A 25,067-nucleotide genomic window follows, 5' to 3' on the forward strand; every position below is an offset into this window, starting at 1 on the left:
GTCTAAGACTGAGCTTCTCGTCTTTCCACCTAAACCCACCCTTCATTATTCCTTTTCTGTTTCTGTCGACGACACTTCTATTCAACCGGTTCATCAAGCCCGCAGTCTTGGCTTCATTTTTGACTCTTCTCTGTCATTTATTCCCCAGATCCAGGCCACCGCAAAGACCTGTAGATTCTTTCTCCACAACATTGCCAAGATCTGTCCATTCCTCTCAATCTCTACTGCCAAGACTCTAGTCCATGCCCTAGTGGTTTCGCGACTAGATTATTGTAACCTCCTTCTAACAGGGCTTCCTCTTTCACACCTCCATCCTTTAATATCTGTCCAGTATTCAGCTGCCCGTATTGTCACATCCGCTCGCCGCTTTGACCATGTTTCTCCTCTTTTATCCTCCCTTCATTGGCTCCCCTTCCCCTTTCGCATCCGGTACAAGCTTTTGTTACTGACTTTCAAAGCCCTCCATGGGTTGGCCCCTCCTTACTTATCTGACCTTCTTTCTCCTTACATTCCTACTCGCACCCTCCGCTCTGGTAGTCAGGGTCTCCTGTCACAATGTAGGACTACCACTGCCCCCTCCCGAATTCGTCCCTTCTCGCTTGCTGCCCCTTACTCCTGGAACCTTCTTCCCCCACATGCACACCTCATCACTTCTCTGCCCAGTTTCAAAACTGAATTAAAGACTATATTGTTTAGAGAAGCATTCCCAGAGGTGAGCCCCTCTGTGACCCAGGAAGCCTCCTTCTAACCATCCATCAAGAAGCCAAGCCCTTCCTCCAGTCCATCTGCCTTGGTCCAGGCCTCGGAGGTGGAAAAGATCTGCTGGACCTGATCCTATTCCCCACCACCATTCCCTTCTCCTTTTGTGTCGTGTCTTTTAGATTGTAAGCCTGAGGGCAGGGAACCGTCTGACTAAAAAATTGATGTACAGCGCTGTGTAAACTTACAGCGCTTTATAAATAAAGGTTAATAATAATAATAATGAAGAAGCCAGTGAAGCTTCCAAAGCTTGCATGATATATTTTATGGTTTGGAGTTGGCCCAATAAAGGTATTGGGGCTCTGTGGATTTTGGATTTTGCTGTAGTTTCTTCCATACAATAACATTTTCATTGCAGTCAGAAAATAAATGATGCTGGCGTGAAAGAACAGGCTTCCACAGGATATTCTGTGCAGTATCTAACAGACATCTCAGGAACCTCTGTTTAGGACCTAAACCCTGCTTAGTCCCAAGCAGAGTAGACCCACTAAATCAATTGCTGAATGGTGAGCAACACACAGGTTAACTCAGTTGCAACCAACAGCAGGAAATAACAAGAGGGAATTCAAAACAAAACAACCCAGTTATAGAGGTAAATAGAACAAATACCTACCGTAAAGATTCACACTTCAAGAATTTAAGAGATTCTCTCAGGTTTCAGTAAAGACATGGGGGAGATCATTAAATCTTAATGCTTTATTATTGCATTTCTAACTTCAATAGCTTTAAACAATTATAAGACTTAATATGAGAAGTTTCTGTGAAAGAATTCAGATTAATGATTTATTAGGCATAGATTAAGACTTCTCTCTAGTGACCAGCTAAGAAGAGCAACAGACATAATCTCATACTTTTGGATGATGGAACTGAAAATCTGCTGCTACTTGTGCCCTGTGCTTACAACCACCTCTTTAAAGATCTAAATGGCCGAATGATCTCAGAAGCCATGGCCTTTGGAACTTCTTGCTGTTGGTGCTATTGATATATTTCTTAGCATTAGCAGCTGTTGTGTTGGCATCTGCCCTGAGTGCAGTAGCATTTGATGACAATACTTAGGTTTCCACTTCAAGCTTTAGTGTATGGAAAGTTACTGGACCACAAGAACAGGGCAAGATGGTCACATGTAAAACATGAATGCTTTTGTCCACACCAGGCATTCTTACTTGCTCAGGTCTCCCTCTATGGCAGCAAGAACTCATGTCTTTCACTTGAAATGGGACACAATCTCTGCCATCCTGACTTTAGTACTTGATGATGGGTGATTGACAAGGATATAGGGCAATAATTTTTATTAATGATAAAGAGCACTAAAATAATATATATATATATATATAGTCAAAGAAAGGTAGAATAAAATAGAAAAAAAGAAAACAAAACAATTATTTCCAACTTTCCTATGCATGGCGATACAAATAAACTATACTGTTTTACTTCTTCCATTTATCAATATTTCATGCTTCTACCACTTAGGTGTTCCTAAATAATTATCCAAACCTAATGTTCATATTTTGTCTATATATCCTTGTATAAAATAATCAGTGATTCCCAGTCCTTCCTAAATGTGACCAAAGATTTCTCCTTTAATACAGTAGATAATTTGTCCATTTCTGCTAAATTCATCAGTTTTGGTATCCAGTCTTGCACTGGAATCTCTGCATTCCTCCACTTCTGTGCAACTTACTGCTGTAATTATATTTTGTAGTAACCATCCATACTTCTCTGTTCATCCAACAGCCCCAAGAAAAACATTTCTGGTTTCAATTATAAATTCAGTTTCAAAAATCTTCTGTATAACATGTTTCTGTTGCCAATATTTCTTTGCTTTGTCACAAGTCCACCATACATGATAAAAAAGCATCCTTTGTTGGTCACACTTCCAACACAGACACAGCCCCGCTGTAGAGTGTTCATGGAATGGGCAGAGAAAAAAATGAGAAGGCCAAAGGTTTTGGTTATTGGTCACTATATAAGTTATTTAACTGAGGGAAAACTTAGTTGGAGGATTATTACCATGAGAAGGGCAATGGCCTCATTCGTCCTTCCTATTGCTGTACCCTTGGTTATAGTAGTTGGCTGGCTTGCAAACAGTAATGTTGTTGTAGTTTGGTTTTATAACTTAGGGTTATTTCTTTCTGTTCACAAACAAATTTACAATACACACACACACACATACACTAAAAGGAAAAACTTTTTAGGTGCTTAATTTGTTCATAGCAGAACATTTTTATCATCATCTCTCTCCAAAAGATGCATCTGGGAGCACAATTTCCCTTAATGCACACATTTTTGTATGACATTTTCCCTAAGGTGTGCATTTGTATTGATTTTTTTAAAATTATCATCTGAACAAAATTCTTACCCATTCATACATGGGAGGGATTTATTTTGAGATAAAGGAGTAGAGGGATGCTGCTCCTTTCCTAGCCGGATTGGGGCTGCGGCAACCACACGCTGCGGCCCTGATCCAACTTTTCGAGGGTGCAAAAAAGGAGCCACAAAAAGTGGCTCGTAGTTGCATTGCAGCGGCTATATGGCACTCATCTTGGCGATGTGTCATATGGACGCAACACCGGAGAAACGCCATGATGGCACACACCATGTAAAGTGGCATGCTGCATCAGGGTGCCCTGAGGCATGGAATTGGGCATGCGTCTTGAGGACACTATGCCCTGACTCTGCCCCCATGCTGGCCTTAATGGCCGGTGTGTACAGGGCCATACATACATTGTCACTACTTACAGATCTGGTAAGGAGTTCAGTTTGTCACTCTAGAAAAGAAACTGAATTTCTTATTAATGGATATTTCTTTAACTGTTTGTTATGGATTGGAGCTTCACAGCCTTGTAAAGAAAAGAAAGAAATGAAAGAAGGGAGGGATAACTTCTCTCACCTCCATACAATAAAAGAATAACTTGGTCAGGTTTGAATGCCTTCTATTAAACTTTTATATACAGTACTAATTATTGAATTGCTATTGTTGATTCATAAGATCCACAGGAGGCTGATTAGCTGATTGACTTTGGTTTCAGCTAATTATATTATTGCTGAGTTGGTACTTGTTATGATTATGCTTTTATGATTTGTTTTATTGTGTGTTATTGATTTCTTTTTAATTATGTATTTTATTATTTTGAAGTTATTAGCTATCTAAGAGTCTCCAAGTGAGCGAAGAATAATATAGAAAGTGCAATATGAAATACGTATTCTGAAACGTCTAATTAGAAAACCCAGATTTAGGGAAAACAAATGTTTAATAATAAAAACCATTGGAAATTTTATATATATATATTCTCATGGGAACATATCTATGCTGTTTTTTTCACAGTTGTTGAATGAGAGTATATTTTATTCACTATAGGCATGAGATGCCTGTTGCATTGATTCAGAAATGCAAGGTAAGATACAACCAAATGCCAAGTCCATTCTCTCTCTCTCCTCTTGACAACTCTTTATTTCTTTTTGAGCATGTTAGCATTAATAGTGCAGTGCTACACTTTTAATTGTAGATAGTCATCTTGACAGTCCTCCTAGCTAGGCTTCCAAAGAAGTTCTAAAAATGGAATCAAACACATTGATCTGTATCACTAAATCAGTCCTCTTATTAATTTCCACCAGGAGCAGATCTTCTGTGAAGTTAAGTGAACTTAATTGCCTGTCCAAGACCAAGCCAGCCCCAAACATCTAATAAATCTTTAATATTTAGTACACTGCCTGTGATGCATGTTTTCAGAACATCCACAGTAACGACAGGTTTAGCAAGCATGATTTCATGGTGTGAGCTTCAGACACAGAACCAGTGAGGAATCATTACACATTGTGAAAGTGGAGTAGAACCAAGCTGGTGTATCCCTGCAGAATTTGACACAGTATATGGAGTGGAGGCTGGTCACACCAAGGTCAGTTAATCTCCTTCAGATTTCAGTCTGAACTTTAAAGTAGGAATTCAAAGTGCTGAAACTTATTTCCATATGCTCAGCACTTAGGATAGTTTCTTGAAAGTTTGGATGGAAACCTGGAGTGAATAAACCATCTCACTGGCATCAGAGACATGAGCTGTCATTGGGAATACATAAGAATACATATAGTATTGTGGAATTATTTCCCAGGCTAGGCTATGCTTATTGCATCTAGGGGTTGGGTATGGATGTCACATTTAACAAAACATATCCCATGGTACAAAACCAGCTTATCAAGAAGGCTAACTAGAAATCTCCAGCCCAAGATGCTGCCCTTGTAGGTGCATGGCGCTTATCTGCCTATATGCCACCCCTTTCCTGCCAGGAAGCCTTCCAGATCAGCCTTGCAAAGTGCTGCTCAGAAACCTCATCAACAATATTTCTGGTTAAGGCCTACCAGGAAGCTTCAAGAAGAGAGTCATGGGGGAAGCTCTGAATGAGCCTCAATAAAAGGCACTGAGTTGCACAGGCACAGTTGTGGCCTTCTTCCTAAAAAGTGAAAAGATCTGTGGAATAAGCACTTATAATATCATTTGTGGATTCTCTGTTGTACTACCAGCAAGATGGACTACAAATGATGGTAAAGACATCTCACATCCCTATGACACGGAGAGATGCCCAACAGAGCAGGAGGCAAAGCAAAAAAGAGCACCAGAAGCAAAGAAATACAACAACAACGCTTGGCAATTTAACATTTTAACAAATTTTTGTCACTTCTGAAGCTTGTCCTCTACTGAAACTGTTGTTGGTTTTTGCCATTACTCGATAGGGATGCAGAAGGTTTCATGGACAGGATTCAGATGGTTGCTTGCCTCTTCTCTGTCCTTGATTTCAACTAGCAACATTCCTTCATGCTGTGGTAAAGAAGCACATATTTGTTAATTAATTAATTAAAATTAATTAAAGTTAATTAAAATATTTATATCCCATCCTGCATCATGGCAACTCAGAAAGGCGTACAAGCAAAATTGCTATAAATTGTTTAAAATATTTCAGAATTTAAAACAATAAAAATAATTTCAATAGACTAAAACATATTAAATAATTTGATCATTAAAACAACTTGAAAGATTAAACCCATGTAAACATGCAGTTTGGGGAAAACAAAACTTAGCCATTTTCTGTAATTCCACTTGCAATCTTTCTAGATCCCAACTATTATTTTCATCTGTCGTAATTGATGGTTTCATTGAGCACATACTTGGCCAAAAAACCCCATGATGCCTTAGATATCATTAAACTAATAATCACATCACCAATTAGCTGTCTATAGCTGTCTGTCAAAGAAGATATGGTTCCAAAGATAGATTGTGAGGCTGTACCAGAATTTTTTTCCCCTTTTCATTAATGTAAGATCTTTAATGAATATATTGGGAAAATAAGAGATTGATGATACAATGTTGCTTATCATTCATTTTATTTTATAGACTCTAAAATCCATCCATGAAAGTATTAGCAGTCATATTATATGGTTACCAGGCATTATACAGCCAGATAAGTGCTTCCATCATTTTCAATGTGAAGGCTAGCACATGCTTTCCATTGGAGCCAGTGGAATATAAAAAACCTTAATTGGCCACCTACTACCTTCTAAAATTTGTGACTCCTAAATGAGTTATCAATATGTGGGAAATACAGATATTATCTGCTGTGGAACCCCTGTTGTGGAATGGTTTCCCTTGGATGGTGACTGACACAGACTCAAGTCTCTTTCTGGTGCTAAAACTAAAATATGACTCTTCATCAAAGCCATTAGGGTTTAATGTCTTTGACTCTACCTATAGTGGTTTTAATCAGTTTCAGACTGTTTTGTTAATTTTTAAAGTACATTTTAATTATTAAATGGTTGACTATGCTTTTAGATTACTTAAATTATTTTAAATAATTTCAAATTTAAATTGTCTTAAACTGATTTTATCTGTATGTTACTCTGAGATCCTGGGATATAGGATGGGTAAATAGCAAAACCCTGCAGATCCTTCACAGAAGTAGCTGTAGATCATCAGGACTGCTAGCATCACCTTTGTGGCGAGTAGAGCATTTTTCACCAGTACAGACAAGGCTTAAGTAGTTTGAGCCTTGTGAACTTGCATTAAAGAAAGAGGCTGAAGCCTTTTGTTCAATGTATTCTCTTCTGAGCCATAAACATAATCTAATTTCAGACAATACATCTCATCCAACAGCCATTAAAAAATCTAACCTTTCTCCTAAAGTTTCAGTAAGATATCTGGTCGGACGATATCCCACTGTCTATTCATTACTACGATTAAATCCAATTCTATGACCCAAATAGTCATATTATAAAAGATATATATGGTTACATAATTCTTGCAGTTCTGTTGGTTTCATTTTCAGTTTGTACACCAACTCACTAATCCAGGTTTCTGAGATTTAGAACATGTGTAGTCAGAGGTTTTTTTTTTAAGTTTATCAACATTTCTTTGTATCTGTTTGTCACAAAGATTAATTGATTGTCCTCCAAATAATTATAGATTATATAATTCTGTAGAATCTTTCTCTCTCAGGACAGCTCTGAAAACAGGGGGCAGGTCAGTGGGGCTGATGTGGTCTCAGCATGGCTGTCCCATGTGCACAACTACATAGTTTCACACCAGATTTGGCCCAGTGCATGTGGTCACCTTCGTGGTCAGTCTGGGGCTGGTCTGGGCATAATGCTCTGGACTGGCCCCAGATTGCTGGTGTAAACACACTATTAGTTAGCAAGAAGGGTAGGCAAAAAGTTCATTTAAGAGCCAATAAGAACTTGGCTGCTATTACTATAAAAGAAAACATCCATTTGTTAGACACCCTTCCCCAAAAGACATCAGCCAATGATAGTGTTACAAATATTCACTCTACATTACAGAGGAAGTGTGACTAGTATGGTTCAGCCAATCTTGGCAATAGATTTCAGATTTCAGAAATCCCACAAGCAATTGAGGAATATTCTGTAATCAGAAATCCACTTTCTGGTCCCATGAAAGTACAGACAATTAGTCTGTACAGATATTGATGATTACAACAGATATACAACTATCTGTTTGATTAAAGAAAAGAGTCAAGTTTATGAGAAGTTGCAAGATGCTCCTTTGAGAAGGGTTTACCCAAGGAAAGGCTGATAGATGCCTTTACTCAAGATACAAGGACAAAAAGTGGACATTTATTTTGACCTATATTGATGATCATTTATTGTGAGGAAAGAGAAGACAGCAATGATGCCATAAACCATTTAAACAACTAGAAGTCAAAGGTAGCAGAAATGAAACAACCAGGAGACATCTCATATTATCTTGGAATACAGAATGAATGAGAAGAAAATGGAATTTTTAAAGTTCTATGCCATTGTTTTCCTTTCCTTCATGATTTGCATTCTTTGTTATATGCCCCTAAATTTTACTCTGGACTTATTAACAGGTCATATCAAAATAAATAATTTTGGTCCCAAAACCTGCCTTTGACTTATACATGAGGTCAACTTATAGTTGAGCATATATGGTATTTTCTTATCTCTTGAAAAGATAGTGGAAATAAATCTTATGTATATTTAGTCCCTGTAGTACTGATGTAGGTTTTAGCTTCTTTTCATTTGCTGATTTTTATCCTTTCTGACTTACATATTGTTCATTGTGCTTGTACTTGTGCTTTGGAGTTGAGTCTTAATATTTTTAAAGATTTGTATGTGAGGCGTAGGAGAGCAGTTTCTTAGCGGCTGCTTCTAGATCGTGAAACTTTCTGCTACAGGAGACAAGGCTGCCCCGTCCCTGATCCCCTTCTTTGGGCAGGTAAAGACCTTTTTATTTGGACAAGCATTTGGTGACTGAACAGCTATGCAGAAAGGTCTTTTAATTCATGTACTACTCCCATTTGGGAGACTGGAGAGAGATACATTAATTAATAAATGTTATTGTATTATTGTGATGTTTTAAGCAATTTATAATTTGTATGATATAAACAACATAATAATAAATAAAATAAACAATAAATGCCCCCTTCTAATATACAGCATATTGTATTTGATGTCTGTTGAACACACAGAGAAAACATCACAGCTGTTCATTTCATTTCCACTGAGGCAATTATCATCAACTAAAGCAAAATGTAACTTGTTCATTTCTAAAGTACAAGATATCAAAACAGAAACAAAGAACGATGGGAATATGTTGCAGACCTAAGCACTAGTATTTAATGTACTTACTGAACATGGAATACCACAGTAAAAAACTCTTTCAAGGTTATTGCGAGGAAAAGAGTCTGATTAATCTGCCACTTGAAATTGACTCTAATCTATAACGATTTTGCTGTATGGTGGCATGTATGTGCTGTGACATTTCAGATAGATAAAAGATGGTGTCTCTAGACCAAACAAATTTGGGTCCTGCTATCAGATCAATGTGGACAGACTCAGAGACCCTTGGGGTCCAACTGATATCTAATGGATTCTGTGCCAATAGATGGTAGAAGCAGAGCCAGTGTTATCTCTGAATCAGAGATTAAATGGGTGCTCATACAGCTGATTAGCTTGGGAAAACCTAGCACCTTCTCCATGCTTTTAGTCATCAGAGCGGGGGTGAAAAAGGAATTAGTAATACAGTCTCTCAGTAATGGGTATTTCAATTGATTTTCTGTCTATTCAAAGGTTTCTCCAAGTTCAACCAATGAACCCATGATCTCTGCTAACACAGAATGCTAGGGCTTTTCTCCACAATCACTACAGAAGTTCTATAGGTGAAAGTCTGTCAGATTTGGATGAATTTGATGGCATAGCTGGTTGTGGTTGAGATTAAATCAAAGTAGAGCCATAGCAGGATGGGTTAAGAATAAAGCAACACAGACCTGTAGCGAGCAATTTGTTGGTAGATCATAAGGAATCAAGTTACAAGAACTAAAGAAAGAACATGGCCCACAGGGGGACTAGCTATCTAAATAGGATTATTTTGAGACCACTTTTAATGGTAGAACCTTCCTACCTCAGATTGATTGGAGGCCCAAGATGGAGGCAGAAATAGTTGAAAGCAGGGGTGGATCTACTGTTTGGACAGCTGCCCAGTACTCCTCCCCACTGTGGGGTAGAAAGTATATTGGACAGCAAGGGATACTTCTGAGACCATTTGGGTATAGTTGACTCTTCCTCTGGCAACCCCTTTGCTTTGCCTCTGGTAACTCTGCCTCCACTCCATCAGGTGCCAATGGTGGAAAGCCACAATTTAGAACCATTTAAAGCAACTGTATTATGGCATGGTATTATGGAATACTTATATCAGGGAAAGCCACAAAATCTAGGCAAGAGAACTGGAAAACAGGAAACAAACTGAGGAGGCACAAGCCCAGGTGAACTGCTGTAGCTTATGCTAAAACAAAAGTATGATCTGGAATTGGAAGTACTTATACAGTATCTAGTCCAGGTCAGACAGAACCAATGGGGGTTTAGTAAGTTCCTCCTCTCAATTACAGGGGATGCTGACAAGAAATGAGGAAGAAAACAGGAAAAAGGTTAATGGCAGGAATCTTTGAATATTTTCTTCAACAATGTTTTCATCCTGGGCATTCCCTCTGGAATTACCTAAGCAGTAGGTAGAGAAAATACAGACTGCAAAGAAAGTTGCCACCACCATCACCACCTTCATGGATAATACATAAAACCATGTTGATATTATTTTATTTCTCAAAATGGGCAGGAAGCTGTTGGATTTGTCACCAATTACTTCAAATAAAATATATAGTTGTTACTAACACATAGCTGCATTTACAGTAGCTGTTAAAGTCATGATCCAGATCCAGTTGGTAGCTTCTGGATCAAAAGAATTAGTTGAGGATTGACATATGTGTCAGGAAACATATCCAGTCAATTCAACAAGACGTGCATACATGTTGCAATAATACATTCTTCTCTTTCTTTTAAAAAAATGCTGCTATTTAGTATATTGCATTCATGATTCCTGCTATGCCTCCCCATTCCCCACAATATTTGTAAGTTACTGTGGAATATCTATTGAAGGGCAACACAGACATTTTTCAAATGAGCCTTCCCCAACTTTGCTGCTTGCAGATGTTTTGAACTATAATTATCATCACCCACAATGAACATGGTGGCAAGAAAAATGGGAGATGTAGTCTAACATATCTAGAAAGAGGTTGGCAACACTGTTAAATTTAAATAGAAATCCTGCTTACACACATGGGTCTCAACAGCTGGATAAGAATGACCCACTGGGACAATAACATTCAAATACCCTGAAACTGTTTCTTGAACTTACAGAACTTAACCATTGTTATGACAGAGTGTGCTAAATTGTAATTCAGGATATAGTTCTTATTTTTCATTGTAGAACTAAAGCCTGAGATGTTCGATATCTTATTTAATAATAATGTTGGAATAATGTTGAATAATAATCAGGCTGTACAGACTGGCATCAAAGGCCAGCATGAGGGTGGAGTGGAGGTGTGGCATGGGCATGGCACATGGCCTAACTCCACTGGCATGATGCCGCAGCCCCCACACAGCAGGCAGAGTTGCAGCACTCCTCTGGTGCTGCGTCCAATGATGCAGCGCCAAGGAATGCCATAAAGCCATGGCGCCAGCAGCTATGACACCCTTTCCATGGTACAAAAAGGAGGTGTGCAGTTGGTGTGGCCCCGATCTGGCAAAGAAAGAGGCAGCTGCAGGCCACCCCTCAGTTTGTTTGTTCAGCCCCAATGTCTCCTATGTGTACTACAAGCTGATATTGTACTAGCTCTCCTGCACTCTTCTAAATATAGATACCAGATATTTCTACACTCCATTGAACTTATATTGTACAGTGGACACTTTGTATCCACTGGCCTTTGGTTCCAGGACCTCCCATGGATACTAAAATCCTTGGATGATCAAGCTCCTTATATACTATGGCTAGTAAAATGTGATCAGTTATATGAAATGGCAAAATCAAGGTTTGCTTTTGGAATTTATATATTTTTAAAAACTTTCAAACAGTGGATGATTGAATTTGTGAACTAAAAAAAAAATGGAAAAGGAGGGCTGACCATATTTTTTTCCTAGTAAAAGGTATTTTCTTTCTCGGTGAGGCATGCTTTTCTCTCATACTCTTAACACAACAACTTTCTATCTACATGTGCTCTGCGGAAGCAGTTCGTTGAATTAGGTGGGGTTCCTTTCCATCTGGTGGGGTTAGCTTCATTATTACTCTGTTTTTTGAACAAAACTTCAAAAAAAACAACAAACAAAAACCAAACGGCAAGTTGGATTTCTTTAAAAATGTATTATAGTTTACTGATTGGTCGACAATAATTTGGGGGCTAAACTGGCTTCAGATGTGGATCCTTCCTAGCCATGGAATTAAAGCAAATGCATTAAAAAAAACAACCAGGTTAGGCACCAAATCCTCCATTACATTTGTGTAACCAACTCAGAAGGCCATTAGTAGGCCACCTCACAGGACCAGCCACAATTCTGGTTCTCACATGCCTTACTAGATGAAGCCTCTCAGTTGTTTTCATGGAGAGTCCCATGTAGAATGCAGTACAATTGGTTTGGGAGTTTACTAGAGCAGAACCATTGTGGTCAGACTATTCCTGTTCAAGAAAGGGAGAACCAACAAAAGCATTGCTGGCTGCTGAAGTCACGTAGGCATCAAGTTAAAGACTGGATGAAAGTGAACCCCAAGCTAAATATAGATACCAGATATTTCTACACTTATTTCTTTCAAAAAGATCTAAACAGGGAACAACTCATTCCTGGCACAAGAATCTTCCACCTATGAGAACTGCTCCATCTTCTTGATATTCACCTTCAAGGTTTTTGGTCTCATCCAACCTATTACAGAATCTGAATTTTGTTTCAGTACCTGCACAACCTCAACTGACACAGAGGACATAGAGAAATAGATTTGTGGCATCTGCAAATGATAACACTTCAAATCCCCCAGTGTTTTCCACTGGGAAGTTTAATATATGTTGTAACACAACACTGGGGAGATGATGGAACTCTGTGGAACACCACAGTGAAACTAAGGCCCGTTACAAACGGGCCTATAGTACGGACTGGGTCTGTACTAGGGTTAGAAAGGGGCATCATCTGGACAAAATGGCGGTGCCCGTTCCACACTTTTTGGTCATTTGGAATTCTGGAGGGCCTGATTATACCATCATGGTCAAGGTTTTAGTACCTAAGTAACATGAAATAGCCAATGAAAATAAGAGGCTTTTTTGGTAGTTTGGTAGTTTGTTGTACTTTTAATAATAATAATAAATTTTATTTATATATTGCTTTTCCAAAAAGATAAAGCGGTTTACATAGGCCGGTTACAGACTGCCAAAATAAAAGCTGCTTCGGGTCTCTTTGGAGGTATGCTGTTTAAATGATGCATGCATCCAAGAATCCGGAAGCTGCACCAAAGCTGCACTTCGAGTCCTTAGGAAGGAGTGTGGCTTTGGCGTAGCGTTGCCATATCCCGCTGGGGGCGGGACTTTCCCGATTTGGGGCGGGTCCGCACGGTCCCGCCCGGGTTTGCCCCCCGCCCCGGGCAGGATGTGGCAAGCTGAGGGAGGCTTTGCCTCGCTGCTTAGCCTCCGCCCCCCGCCGCGATTGCGGCGAGGCCGGGGGCCCAGGCGGCAATTTAAAGCCTCCTTAAGGCGGAGGCTTTGCCCGCCGTTGGGCCTCCGCCCCCCGCCACGATCGCGGCAACCCAGGGCCCAGGCGGCGGGTTAAAGCCTCCTTAAGGCGAGGTTTGCCTCGCCGCTTGGCCCCGCTCCCGCCGCGATCGCGGCGAGGCCCGGGCCCAGGCGGGGAGGAATCCTTCACTCAGGGAGGCTTCCCTCCCCGCCTGGGCCCCGGGCCTCGCTGTGATCGAAGTGGAGGCGGAGCCCAAACGGCGAGGGAAATGTAGGACAAAATTTCAAATGTAGGACAGCAGTTTTTGTGATGTCCCACATTTGAAACATTTGTCCTACATTTTCCCCGGTTCGAGGTCCGGAGGTATGGCACCCTACTTTGGCGCAACCTCCAGACTCTTAGGACCCATGCATCATTTAAATAGCATACCTCCAAAGAGATCCGAAGCAGCTTTATTTGGGCAGTCTGTAACAGACCACAGAGTTTAAAACCAATTACAAAAGTACAAAAGTACTTTTGTACTTTTTGGTAAAAAATAAAAAAAATAAGGCGGTGCCAGGACTTTTGGGAGAGTTTATGGGGATCCTCAAGGCTATATCAGGCCGTCTGATTCTCACTCCCCTTTCTAAGCACTGTGTCCCAAGCCTTTTGGGTGCTTCAGCTGAAACTGATCTCATGTAACCCAACTAGAGTGCACTCTGGACATCCCTACTTGAACTGTATCAGTGAGACTGTTTGGTTTAAAGTGCATCTGAACAATTAGCAAACTTTTCATAGGCCTCTGAAGGTACCCCCTCCCTGTAGTCTTTCTTTAAAACCTATTTAAAATTTGGGAAAGCATTACTGAGCAACTATATGCTGATACAATGAACATGGAGAAAGAAAACCACTTTGGTGTGGGACTTACTTCTGAGCTATATAGTGCTGTAATGCTGTAAATCTATATATTGAGGCCAATGCGCAGGCAAGTAGGCTAGCAAACTTTGTCACTCACTTATTTTTAAGCCCAAATATGCTGTCATAAGAACTAGTGGGGATGCTTAAAAGAAAAGAAATAAATCTAAATTCTGCCCTCAATATCATAGTGTGGCCCAAATTTGTAACTTCTATAGACTGTTTGTCTACAGAAACTCTCAAAATTGCATGGCCGTGTCCACATGTTCCAAATATCACATCCTCCCCATCCTCACAATGAGGAATGCTGACAGCACAGGACCCAATCCTGGTTCTGAAGTGAACTCTTCAGATGACGTCTGACCCGTTCAGCACTGAATCCACCATATACTCCCTTTAAACCATTTATACAGTTACTTTTTGTTCCAGTTCTTCCTGAGCCCTCCACTGAGATGGCAGGTAGCTATTTACAATGAGTCCCACTGTGCTGCCTGCACCACAAGTTGTACCCTTTGAGGTCAGAATGAAGTGCCCAACCATGTGAGCGAGGCTGAGTGCCTCATTTTTGGCCTCAGAAAGAAGTGACCCATGGCAGTTGCAGCAGGCAGCACAGTGGGATGGGTGCGTGAACAACCGGCTGTGGTTGCTCTGGAGTGCCAAGTAACAAGAGGAGGCCAGGGCAACTCCAGGCCCAGAATATTCTGGGTTGCTTCCAAAATATTCTGACCCATGCAGATACCAACCGTTACTGTACTAAATAAGAAACTGACAGTACAGTAGTGATTGTAGTTAAATATTGCTATCTGTGAAAATTCCACGATTCTCTTAATGTGGTCACATTTTGTTGTTGCTTAGCAAGCTAAAGGTCACACTCTGTACTTCAGTGGACTTTGCACAGATCAGAGCAAACCGATTTTACTCTGTATGGGACAGACAAGGCACATTACATTTTTGTATTAAGGCTGGCTTTCCTTCCCCTCATTTGTTAACCTCCTTTTCTTCTGTCTTGCCAAAAATGGAGTTGAAAACCAGAGAGACAAGCAATTGGCGACATAAGTTCTTTTTAAAAGGAGCCATATGGAAGTGGATTAAAACAGCATAAAATGATACCTGTTTCTTAACTTTATATACTGAAAAACTGTGTAAACACATGGGTGTTTGGGTTACAAGTCCCACTGTGCTCAGTGGAGCTTATTCTTGGACAAGTGTGCATAGGACTACATATAGCCTTTGACATAATACAGCAAACCACAAGCAAACTAGGGGAGGTCTCCTAGTGCAAATGTTTCATAAAAATGCAAACCTCAAACCAAACACAACCTCACATCAAACACAGTTTCTTCCAATGAAACACGTTGTCACACTTTGTGTCACAGAGGAAGAAAAAGAAAAAAAAGCAGAGGAGAAGGGAAGGAGGAAGAGAGGGAAGGAAAGGAAAAAACAAATAGAAGACAAAAAGTGTTCAGGATACATATTATTCATTCAAAACCTCTGGCTAACTGGAAAAACAAAGACACATCTCTGACAAATGTGACTGGCAGGGATATCAATTCTCTGTTCTCTGATGTGACATTTTTCATCTTTTCTCCTTGAACAGAAACTCTTTCAAATTTTATTTGAAACACAGCAAGCAATAAAGTTAAATGTACATGAAAATCAGTGAAAATATATCTCATTTCGCAATTCTGCAAACAAACAGAGGATAATTGTTTCAAATAATTGTTTGAAAAGTCAAAGTAGCAGCCACTACCTGCTGAAGGGTTTTTAGATTTGGTGGGAGCACTGCTACATTGGCAGAGCATCAGATAAATCACTGTCATGAGAGGGATAATAGCATCCCCTCCAACAGTCCTGATTTTTCAAGGACAAATCTAATTAATTCTCTGTTGTCCCACTGTTTAAACGGCTCTTAAAATGTCCCAGTTTCTCCCTCCTCCCTCCACTTTCCCCATTTGTCTTCACCTTAGTTCAATTGCCGCAAATAGAGTTCAAAGTGCAAAAGTAGGTAGTTTTCCCTCAATTATTTCAGTTGAGGGGAAAGAGAGAAGGAGGTGAAACCTTTTGCTTCTTAATAGGCTCCAGCAAAAGCAAACTGCAGCAGCTCCTCCTAGCTTGCCTGACCCTCCTCATCAATAACCTTTGCCATCCTGACCACACTCTGATGTTGCTTAGCCTCATGCCCTGGTTTTCATCTATAAATGCTGGAGGGTATATAATGGTGGAAAACCGCTGGTGGGACTGCTTTCTGCTGATGTGGCAAAGTGGTTAGGGAAGAGCTCTGCGGAGCTGGCACTATTGTTTTTCTCTTTGGCTCCTGATATAACTTGGCCAAGCATGCAAAAGTCAGGGCATTTCTTTCCCACTCCCATGGGGCTCAAATTCCCATCTCCTCTCTCCAGACCTTGCATTCTCTGCGCAGTTAAGTCTCAAAAGTGCTACACACTCTCTCTACATGTTCTGCACAGCCAGTGTCTCTGTGTGAACATATGGGGATTGGGAGTGCAGCCCATAGGGAAGGTTACCATCACAATCCTCATCCAAGTGCATTCCCTTGTTCCCTAAGCCACCTCTTTGAACATACTGTACAGTGATTTTTTCAAAGCTTGGGGAAAAGTTACTTTTCTGAACTATAGCTCCCATGAATTCCCAGCCAACATGACAGGTTGCCCAGCTGAGGGTGTGGGTTGAGAAATAATACTTCGAAGCTCTGAGTTTCCTAAAACCTTGATATAACTAAGCAAGCATCCCTGGAATCCTGGCACAGGAGGCCTTTGCCTAGTATTCCTCCATGACTGGGCAGGGCCAGAGCTTTCATCAGAGCAAGAGTACATATTTTCCCAAACCACATTTTAATAGATACTTCCCCATTTAGCTCCCTCCTGGTTTCACTAGAGGAGAAAAGGAGCACAATCAGATCTCTGCTGTTTTAGAGAAACTTGACTATTTTTTTTAAACCTCAAGCAACCATCCTGGCTGTGGGTAGTTTTATAACAATAGTTTTTGCTTGTGTGATATGCTGGATCCTGCCCATCGCTTGGACTTCTGTGGTTTCTGGGGTGCAAGAGAAAATTTGTGGATTCGTGCCACGTACAGACATAATCTAGATTTGGTCAGGGATCACTGCAATGTGCAGCTCAATTTAGAGCACCCACTGTGGCCTGCATTCTTAGGAATTACTTAGCAGTTGGAGTTGACCAGAACACAGCTGTTCTCTGGCTACACCCCATTTACCCCCCACATCATCATCATGGGCTGTGAAGTGAGGAGGCACAGAATCCTTATGCCAATGTCTAACAGCTCAGGCAGAGATCATATTCCTTCCAAAGCCAGCTTTTGTACACTCTTTACAGTGCTGAAACCAGGCTCTCACCAAGGCCAGAAACAGGACCCAATCTGGATTTCATGCTTACACTTATTCTCCACCTTTTCTTTGGAGAGCCCGAGGCAGCATGTTTGGGAGTCAAGAGCCCAGGCACCCATGAATCAGACCTCCTCAGGGGTGCCATATCAGTTGCCTGTTTCTGCACATTCTGGGCCCAGATTTACAGTTGCAGTGATGCAAGCCTTACAGTGACATGGACAGTTGAACTGATCAGGTGGAAGTTAATGAGAGAATTAACTCTTTCATATATCTTAAGGGCAGCACTCCTAACATTAATTTACCAGGAACTGAGTCCTGTTGGACTAAAAGGAACTTAACTTCTTGAGGGGAAAGAAATTGTCTGGAGCCTATTCATGCTACGTAATTAGAACACTATGACTTTACTTTAACTCCCATTGTTGCATGCTCTAGAATCTTGGAGTTATGTGTCTGGTGAAGCACTAAAGTGGAATCAAAGTTGTATAACTGTGTAGTGTAAAAGGACCCCTGGCAGAGCCAGGCTTCATGTGAGGCAGGATAAATTCCACTCCCCCAGCAAGCAGTTTCATATTTACTCCTAAGCATTCTTTTTTTCTTTAGTACACTCATACCTGACCTCTGAGGAGCTGAGAGAAGGTTATGCCCTTCTTTTGCCCTGTGTTGCACACAACACATTCATTCTTGGTCCTGATGATGATAATTTTATTTTCCTACAAGATAAATAAATAACATTTTTTTTAAAAAAATGATGGATATAGTTTTGCTAGTGGTAAATAACTCTTTTAAGTCTTATCAATTTCAATAATTGAAAATTTATTATATATTCAGGGTTGTCTCTATCAATCTATCTTCAAAGTACTTATTACACAGTGAATATTATCTATTAGAATAAAAGCAAATTAACTTTTTTTAAAAAACCCAGAGGAAATATTGTTGTGGTTGTGTTTTCAAGTCTTTTCTGACTTATGGAGACCTTAAGGCAAACCTATCGTGGGCTTTTCTTGGAAAGTTTCTTCAAAGAGATTGATTATTGCCATTCTCTGAGGCTGAGAGAGTGTGATTCACCCAAGGTAGGATTTCATGGCTGAGCCAAGAATGTTATCTATTTATTTATACATTGCCTTTATCTTAGCGCAAGACCACGTAAAATATTTTTCATTGTCTCATACACTTAACTTATAAAAAAACTTTTATTTTATTTGGTTCTGCTCTGTCTTGCCTTTATCAGGCCCATCTCAAATTTCACAAAGTCCTGCAAGTTCTCCAGAATTTTGCACCCAAGGAAGGAACATGGAGATGGGGGAGAAGCAAAACGGTGGGCGGGGAGAAGGCATGGGCTGACTCCACAGTGCAGAAATAATCTGGTTTGACATCACTAACTGTTTTGGCTCAATGCTATGGATTTCTGGGAGTTGTTGTTTGTTGTGGCACCAGAGCTTTGCTCTGTAGTTTGTTCCGAGATCAGAATTCCATAGCATTGAGCCATGACAGTTAAAGTGGTGTCAAAGTGTGTTATTTCTGCAGTGTGGATGCAGCCATGGACACACTTCTCTTTCAGGATGTGGACCCCTTTCATGTGAATGATGCATTAAGGAGGGGCCCGTGAAAGATGAAATGCCATGTCATCTAACCATGCTGGTCATTCTGAGGCAACTGACTATTCCAGTCACAACACATTCTACACATAAAGCAGTGCTACCCAACTCTGGCTGGCCTGGCTGGTTGATGGCCAGGAACAGAATCCCACAGAGATGCCAACTTCTCCATGCACAGGTCCTTTCTGAAGTGGTTTTGCATGTGAGAAGACCCAGGCTCAATCCCTGGCATCTCCAGAGAAGGCAAAGGAAAGGAATCACAGACCATCCTAGAGTTGGCACAACCAGCTAGGCTACCTCAGAGCGAGACAGTATCCCAAATGTGTTGTATCCAATTGAGCAGGGACAAGGTGACCAGACCCAGCCTCCTTTTCCAGGACATGTCCTCCATTTAAGCCTCCTGTGCAGGAGGAATTCCAAAATGTCCTCCATCTGGAACATAAATAAGCAATACAAACTGATTTTTATATGAGTGTTTTTGGCTTTTATGTGGCCATGTCCTACATTGTGTTTTGAAATGTCCTCCATTTCAGCCTTCTGTCCAAGAGGAATTCGAAAAGGTCCTCCATTTGGAACATAACCTGAGGGTTTTGAGCTTTTATTTGGCCAGGTCCTCCATCTTTCTTGAGTGTTCTCCATTTGAACTCCTTTGCGGTTAAGACACTTGGTCACCCTGAGCCCCTGTGAACATTTTGGCCTCTTCTCAGCCGCTTCGCCACCGCCTGAGGTATCCTCATTGAAAAGAACAACTAGGCCCTTCAAGATGGAGGACATCCCAGGAAAAATGGAGGACATTCATTCCAAAAGTTAAAAGTGCCGAACACTTAATATAAAATATACATTCATCCTTCTTAGCCATGTTCCAAATGGAGGGCATTGTGGAATTCCTCCTGGACAGGAGGCTGAAATGGAGGACACTGAAGAATAATGGAGGGCATCACCAAGCAGAAGCTCAAAACTCTCCTGGAAATGTGAAATGGATGCTTCTGAGTCATGCGCAAAATGGAGGACATTGTGGAGAAGAGGCTGAAATGGAGGAAACTGAAGAATAATGGAGGACATGACAAAACAGAAACTTAAAATACTCCTAGAAATGTAAAATGCATGCTTCTGAGTCATGCTCAAAAATGGAGGACATTGTGGAGAGGAGGCTGAAATGGAGGAAACTGAAGAATAATGGAGGGCATGACCAAGAAGAAGCTCAAAACACTCCTAGAAGAGTGACATTTTTGAGTCACGCTCAAAATGGAGGACACTGAGTAATAACGGGGGGCATCACCAAACAGAAGCTTAAAACACTCCTAGAAATGTAAAAGCATACTTCTGAGTCATGCTCAAAATGGAGGACATTGTGGAGAGGAGTCTGAAATGGAGGACAATGAAAAATAATGGAGGGCATGTCCAAATAGAAACTCAAAACAGTCCTAGAAATGTAGGAAGCTAAAATGGAGGACACTGAAGAATAATGGAGGACATGACAAAGGAGAAGCTGAAAACGGGACATGCATGCTTCTGAGTGGACACTATGGGGAAGAGACTGAAATGGAGGACACGTCCTGGAAAAGGAGGACGGGGGCTAGTTTCCCCCGCAGCCTCTCTTGCCAGACCTCCCTCCAAGGCGCTGGAAGCCTTGCCTTCATTGCTGCTGGGCGGCTTCCCCGTCTGTTCTTGGGGTCTCCTTGCGCAGAGGAGGCTGAGAGAGTGTGACTTGCCCGGGCTGAGATGTGGGGAGTAGGAGCCCTATAGTCTCCAGAGTGGAAGTCCAGCCTGGCTCTCCCCCCAACTTTTAGGGTGGAGCAAGGCAAGGGAGGGCTTTTGTTTGGGTCTGCAGCTCCTCCTCCTCCTCCCTCTTTCCTCCCCCACCTGGAGGACAAGGGAAGGGAGAGGGAGAGAGGAGCCTTCTCTGCCGCATCGCCTCCCGGGTCTCCTCCCGGCCGCCGCCCCACACTTTCCCCCATGCAACCCGCCCCATTGTGCCTGCTCCGCTTTCGGAGCCTCCTCCCTCCTCCTCCTCCTCCTGCCTCTAGCAGCAGCAGCAGCAGCCCTTCACCATCATCATCATCGTCATCATGTGATGCTGGTAAGTCCTTGGCAAGTACAAGGGGGCTCTCTGTCTCCCTCTCCCTCCCTCCCTCTCTCTAGAAACAGCCCCCCACTCCATTTCCTGAGAAGTGCAGGGAGGGCAGAGGAGGGGAGACCCCCAGGGAGAAGAGGAGAGAGAGAGAGAGAGAGAGAGGAAGAGGGGGCTCTCATGCACACACACACACACACACACACCCCATCTGGGAGGGTGGGTGTGTATGGGTGTGTGGCTATGCTTCTCTCTCTTTCTGTGTGTGTAATGTGGAGGTGTGGGGGAAGGAGTGTGTTGGGAGACACACACAGACAGGGGACTACTCTTCAGTGAGAGGAAAAGGGACTAGCCTTCTGCTGTACAGCTCCTGCTCAGGTCTGTGCCTCTTCTTCAGCTTCTTCTCCAAATAAACAGAGCAATGTGGGATGTATTTATGTCTATGTGTGTGTAAATTGTGTTTATATATTCCTCTGCTCTCCTGTCCCATAAACTTATGTTTGGGCTTGTTCAAAGAGAGGGCATTTGTATATGTGCATGTGAGTGTGTGTACACACACACACACATATATACTTACATATTCTGCTGTCCCATCCCATAACTATGTTTGGGCTTTGGGCTTGTTTAAACAGGGGAAATGTATACATATATGTGTGTGAATATATGTGTGTGTGTGTACACACACATGCTTATATATATTCTGCTGCCCCATCCCATAACTATATTTGGGCTTTGGGGTTGTTTAAACAGGGGAAATATATACATGTGTGTGTATACACACACATATACACATATATAGACATATGCTTATATATTCTGCTCTCCCATCCCCTCACTATATTTGGGCTTTGGGGCTGTTTAAAGAAGGGATACATACACACACACACACAGAGAAGTATTCAGAGTCTCTTGTGGGCATGGATTATTTTTGTCTTCCTGGGGACCATTGGTTGCCTTGCTTCACCTAGCAAAGAGAGCTGGCTTTATGGAGCCTTTGTGTCCCTTCTGGATAAGGCATGTGAATAGGGTACATTTATCTTAGTGGGAACCCCCCCCCAAAAAAAACCCTGCCAAATTCTGGGGCTGGCAGGTTGAATGGGGACTTGATACTGCACTAGTTTGTCACTCCCCCCTGTTCTCCTCTTTATCCCCCTTTCTGAGTCTCTCTGTATTTGGTGGGCAAAGGGTTAAGGTTTCGAGGACACTTGTGTGTTAATTGTGTTCCTTGCGCCACAATTGTTACTCTTCTGGCAGTCCTGACATGGACCTGTCACTTGCCACAGTGCATAGTTTGTGCAAGGGAGGAGGGGGAGCAGGGGGAAGGGAGGGAATTGCTGCCTTGTGGCCAGCATTGGACCCCCCCCCCTTTCTCCCTCCCATTTCCATTAAGGTGGATCTGGCTGGAGTTGACAAAGGGAGAAGTTTGCCTTTCCACCAGTGGTAATGAATATTTGAGACCCAGCCTGGCAACTGCAGCTTGCTTCCATATGAGCTTGCGGGTAATGCGAGAGCACTGACCCGGGTGTCATGAGTGAGCGTGAATGCAGTAAGTTTATATGCAGAAAGAACCAATTCCTATGTGGCTTGCTGTTTCAGAACTTCTCAGAAACTTTTTGAAAGTGAAGAGTGGAGGGAGGGGAGCCCAATGCCTCACAGAGAGCTTCAGCAATTGTGCTGGACTTGGATTGTTTCCTGCAGTGTCTCTGGTCTCTGTCTGCACTCCCTGCTCCTCCAGACAAACCCCCTCTCTCCTTATGTATCCCTTAATAATAATTAAGGAAGTTCAACTGATTTAAAAGCCTTGGTCTCTAAATATCTAAGTACAGTGGAATGCATAATCTGTTTAAACACACACTCACACACTGGTTAGCATTGGTGGTTCTCACTGCAGGTTCTGCTCACAGCTATTTAAAAGTAATGCTGCGAATACTTTCATGTCAAGCTTGTTTGTTTGTTTGTTTGTTTCTCTCTCCCCCTCCCCCTAAACTGAATAAGTATTGTGGAACTGCTGAGGAAAACATTTGTATTTACATCCAAAGCATGTGAGTTTGTTGTTACACCAGGCATTTGCCAGTCAAGCCAACGTCATGCTTTAAAAGCCCCTAGACCACCCCCTCCATTCCCTTTTCCTACTGGAGGACAGAGTTGATAAGCTAAGTCAATGGCCTGGTATGAAAAATGCATCTTGTCATGGGTGGGGCAAGGGGCTCTTGGCTTAGTGAATAGGAGTGGTCAGTTTTTAAAATGTAGGAAGCCCCTTCTTGTTCATAGGCTCTTGTTATTAGTTACGGAGGTTGCAAAAAGCAGTGGTAGCAACTGTATGTAAAGTCAGCATTGGCAGCGTGGTGTTTTTGCTTCCCAAAGTCCTTAAGGGACAATTTCTTGTCCAAGAACCAAGATGCGAGACTAAAAGATGCTGAAGATGTTGGTTAGTGTACACACCTTGTTGTTTTGTGCCATGCCTTAGGTGGCTTTGGCTCACAAAATCTGGCTTTGATTGGCTGACAGCCAGGAAAACAAATTGGCCCAATTTAAGAGTCATGTGGTGAGGAGTGGGATGGAGATGCTGGTTTCCATGGTGTCCTCCCCCTTCTCCCCCTTCCCCCTTCCTAAATCTCCCTCCAGAATCTTGGCAGGTAGGCATTTGTGGCAGTCATGGACGGTGTCTTTATATGGCCCTGGTATGTGAGCTCCATTTTCAGAGTAGTCTTCAGCTTTGAAATGAAACAGGAGCAGTAGAGAGTGTATACACATGCACACATACACACTCGCTCTCTCTCAAACTCACACACAGGCACACACCCACATTGTCAGGAAGAAGATGGGAAGGATAGCACAGGCAGATTTCAGAGATGCAGTTGAAGTAAATAAAATCTGAATCCCCCCCCCCCTTATGACACAGCACACTTCTGTTTGTCAAAGTATATCACTGGTTGAAAAATGATGCACTTAGCACATCAGTAGAAGCATTGAGTATACAACCACCATACCTGGTAAAGTAAGGCAGGTAATTCTGCTCTCCCTTTCTCTCTCCCCCTCTTTCTGTTCCTGCACTATATATTTAAGAGCACGGTAGAGCTAACTGTCTTACCAGCAGTATTTTCCCTCTGCCTCATGCGCAAACACAATGATGTCACTTTCCTTTTCTGCTCACTGGTGGGGAGGGGGGGCAGGAAAAGAAGGCTGGGCCACTCCTATTTGCTCTCAGGTCACGCATGGTGTTTCCTAATGACAGTAGGGCTATTGCAGATACCATTATTGGGGTCAGGAGTTCCTTCTCTTAAGGAATCTGAGGTGATGCTGAGGAAGAAATACTGGGTAGGAGTGTGGTCCCTTGTCCTTACTCTGCGTAATTCTTATGCATTGCTTTTTCTTTTTTAAAAAGAAAAGAACTCTGGGATGAGGAGCAAATGTTGCATCTCACCATTACCTGTTTGTCAGATAAAAGCTTGTGATAAATTAAAATAAAAATGTCACTCTTGGTTTTTATATAAAGTCTTGAAGAGATCAATGCAAACTCTTAAATAATGTTAAATTTATCGTTCTCTTTTGCTGTCCTGGAACAAGGCTTTGCGTATTTGACAAGCATATGCATTTGCCCTCTTCCACAGTGACATTCCTAGACTTAAAATCTTTGAAACATGATGAGTAATACTGCCCAAGCTTTCATGAACTTCTAGGCAAAACATATTCACATCCCCCTGAAAGGAACATGCTGTTTGTTCACCCTTGCGGCACTGAATCCGCCCCCCTTCCCGGCTCATCTTCCAAGCACCAAGATGACAGCAAGGATTGTGCCCTTGGGACAGTTGCAGGGCAAACA

General features: G+C 41.8%; 1 protein-coding gene and 1 long non-coding RNA gene across 6 annotated transcripts in view; one reads left to right on the forward strand and one right to left on the reverse strand.

Moving 5' to 3' along the window:
* Positions 1-5,395: 5,395 nt before the first annotated feature.
* LOC121925061 lies at positions 5,396-24,410 on the reverse strand. Of its 2 annotated transcripts, none has more exons than XR_006102793.1 (3): positions 24,336-24,410; positions 18,190-18,288; positions 5,396-5,569 (listed from the first exon to the last, which is right to left on the reverse strand). It is a non-coding gene; the product is annotated as an uncharacterized LOC121925061 (long non-coding RNA). The 2 variants fall into 2 exon arrangements; XR_006102794.1 differs by having other exon boundaries at positions 24,235-24,350.
* Positions 21,480-25,067, forward strand: part of KLF12 (Kruppel like factor 12) — a 262,604-nt gene continuing 259,016 nt past the window's right edge. The window contains exon 1 of one of the 4 annotated variants that reach the window (XM_042456792.1): positions 21,480-21,622. Coding sequence is in view for 1 of the 4 variants with exons in the window: in XM_042456791.1 (XP_042312725.1) it covers positions 22,732-22,743 (12 nt within the window). In the remaining 3 variants the exon portion in view is untranslated. Of the gene's footprint in view, positions 21,623-22,660; positions 22,791-25,067 lie in introns of those variants that run through there. The other 3 variants (XM_042456797.1, XM_042456796.1, XM_042456791.1) reach the window with 3 other exon arrangements.

Source organism: Sceloporus undulatus, chromosome 3 (assembly GCF_019175285.1).
Source record: "Sceloporus undulatus isolate JIND9_A2432 ecotype Alabama chromosome 3, SceUnd_v1.1, whole genome shotgun sequence".
Classification (NCBI taxonomy): domain Eukaryota; kingdom Metazoa; phylum Chordata; class Lepidosauria; order Squamata; family Phrynosomatidae; genus Sceloporus; species Sceloporus undulatus.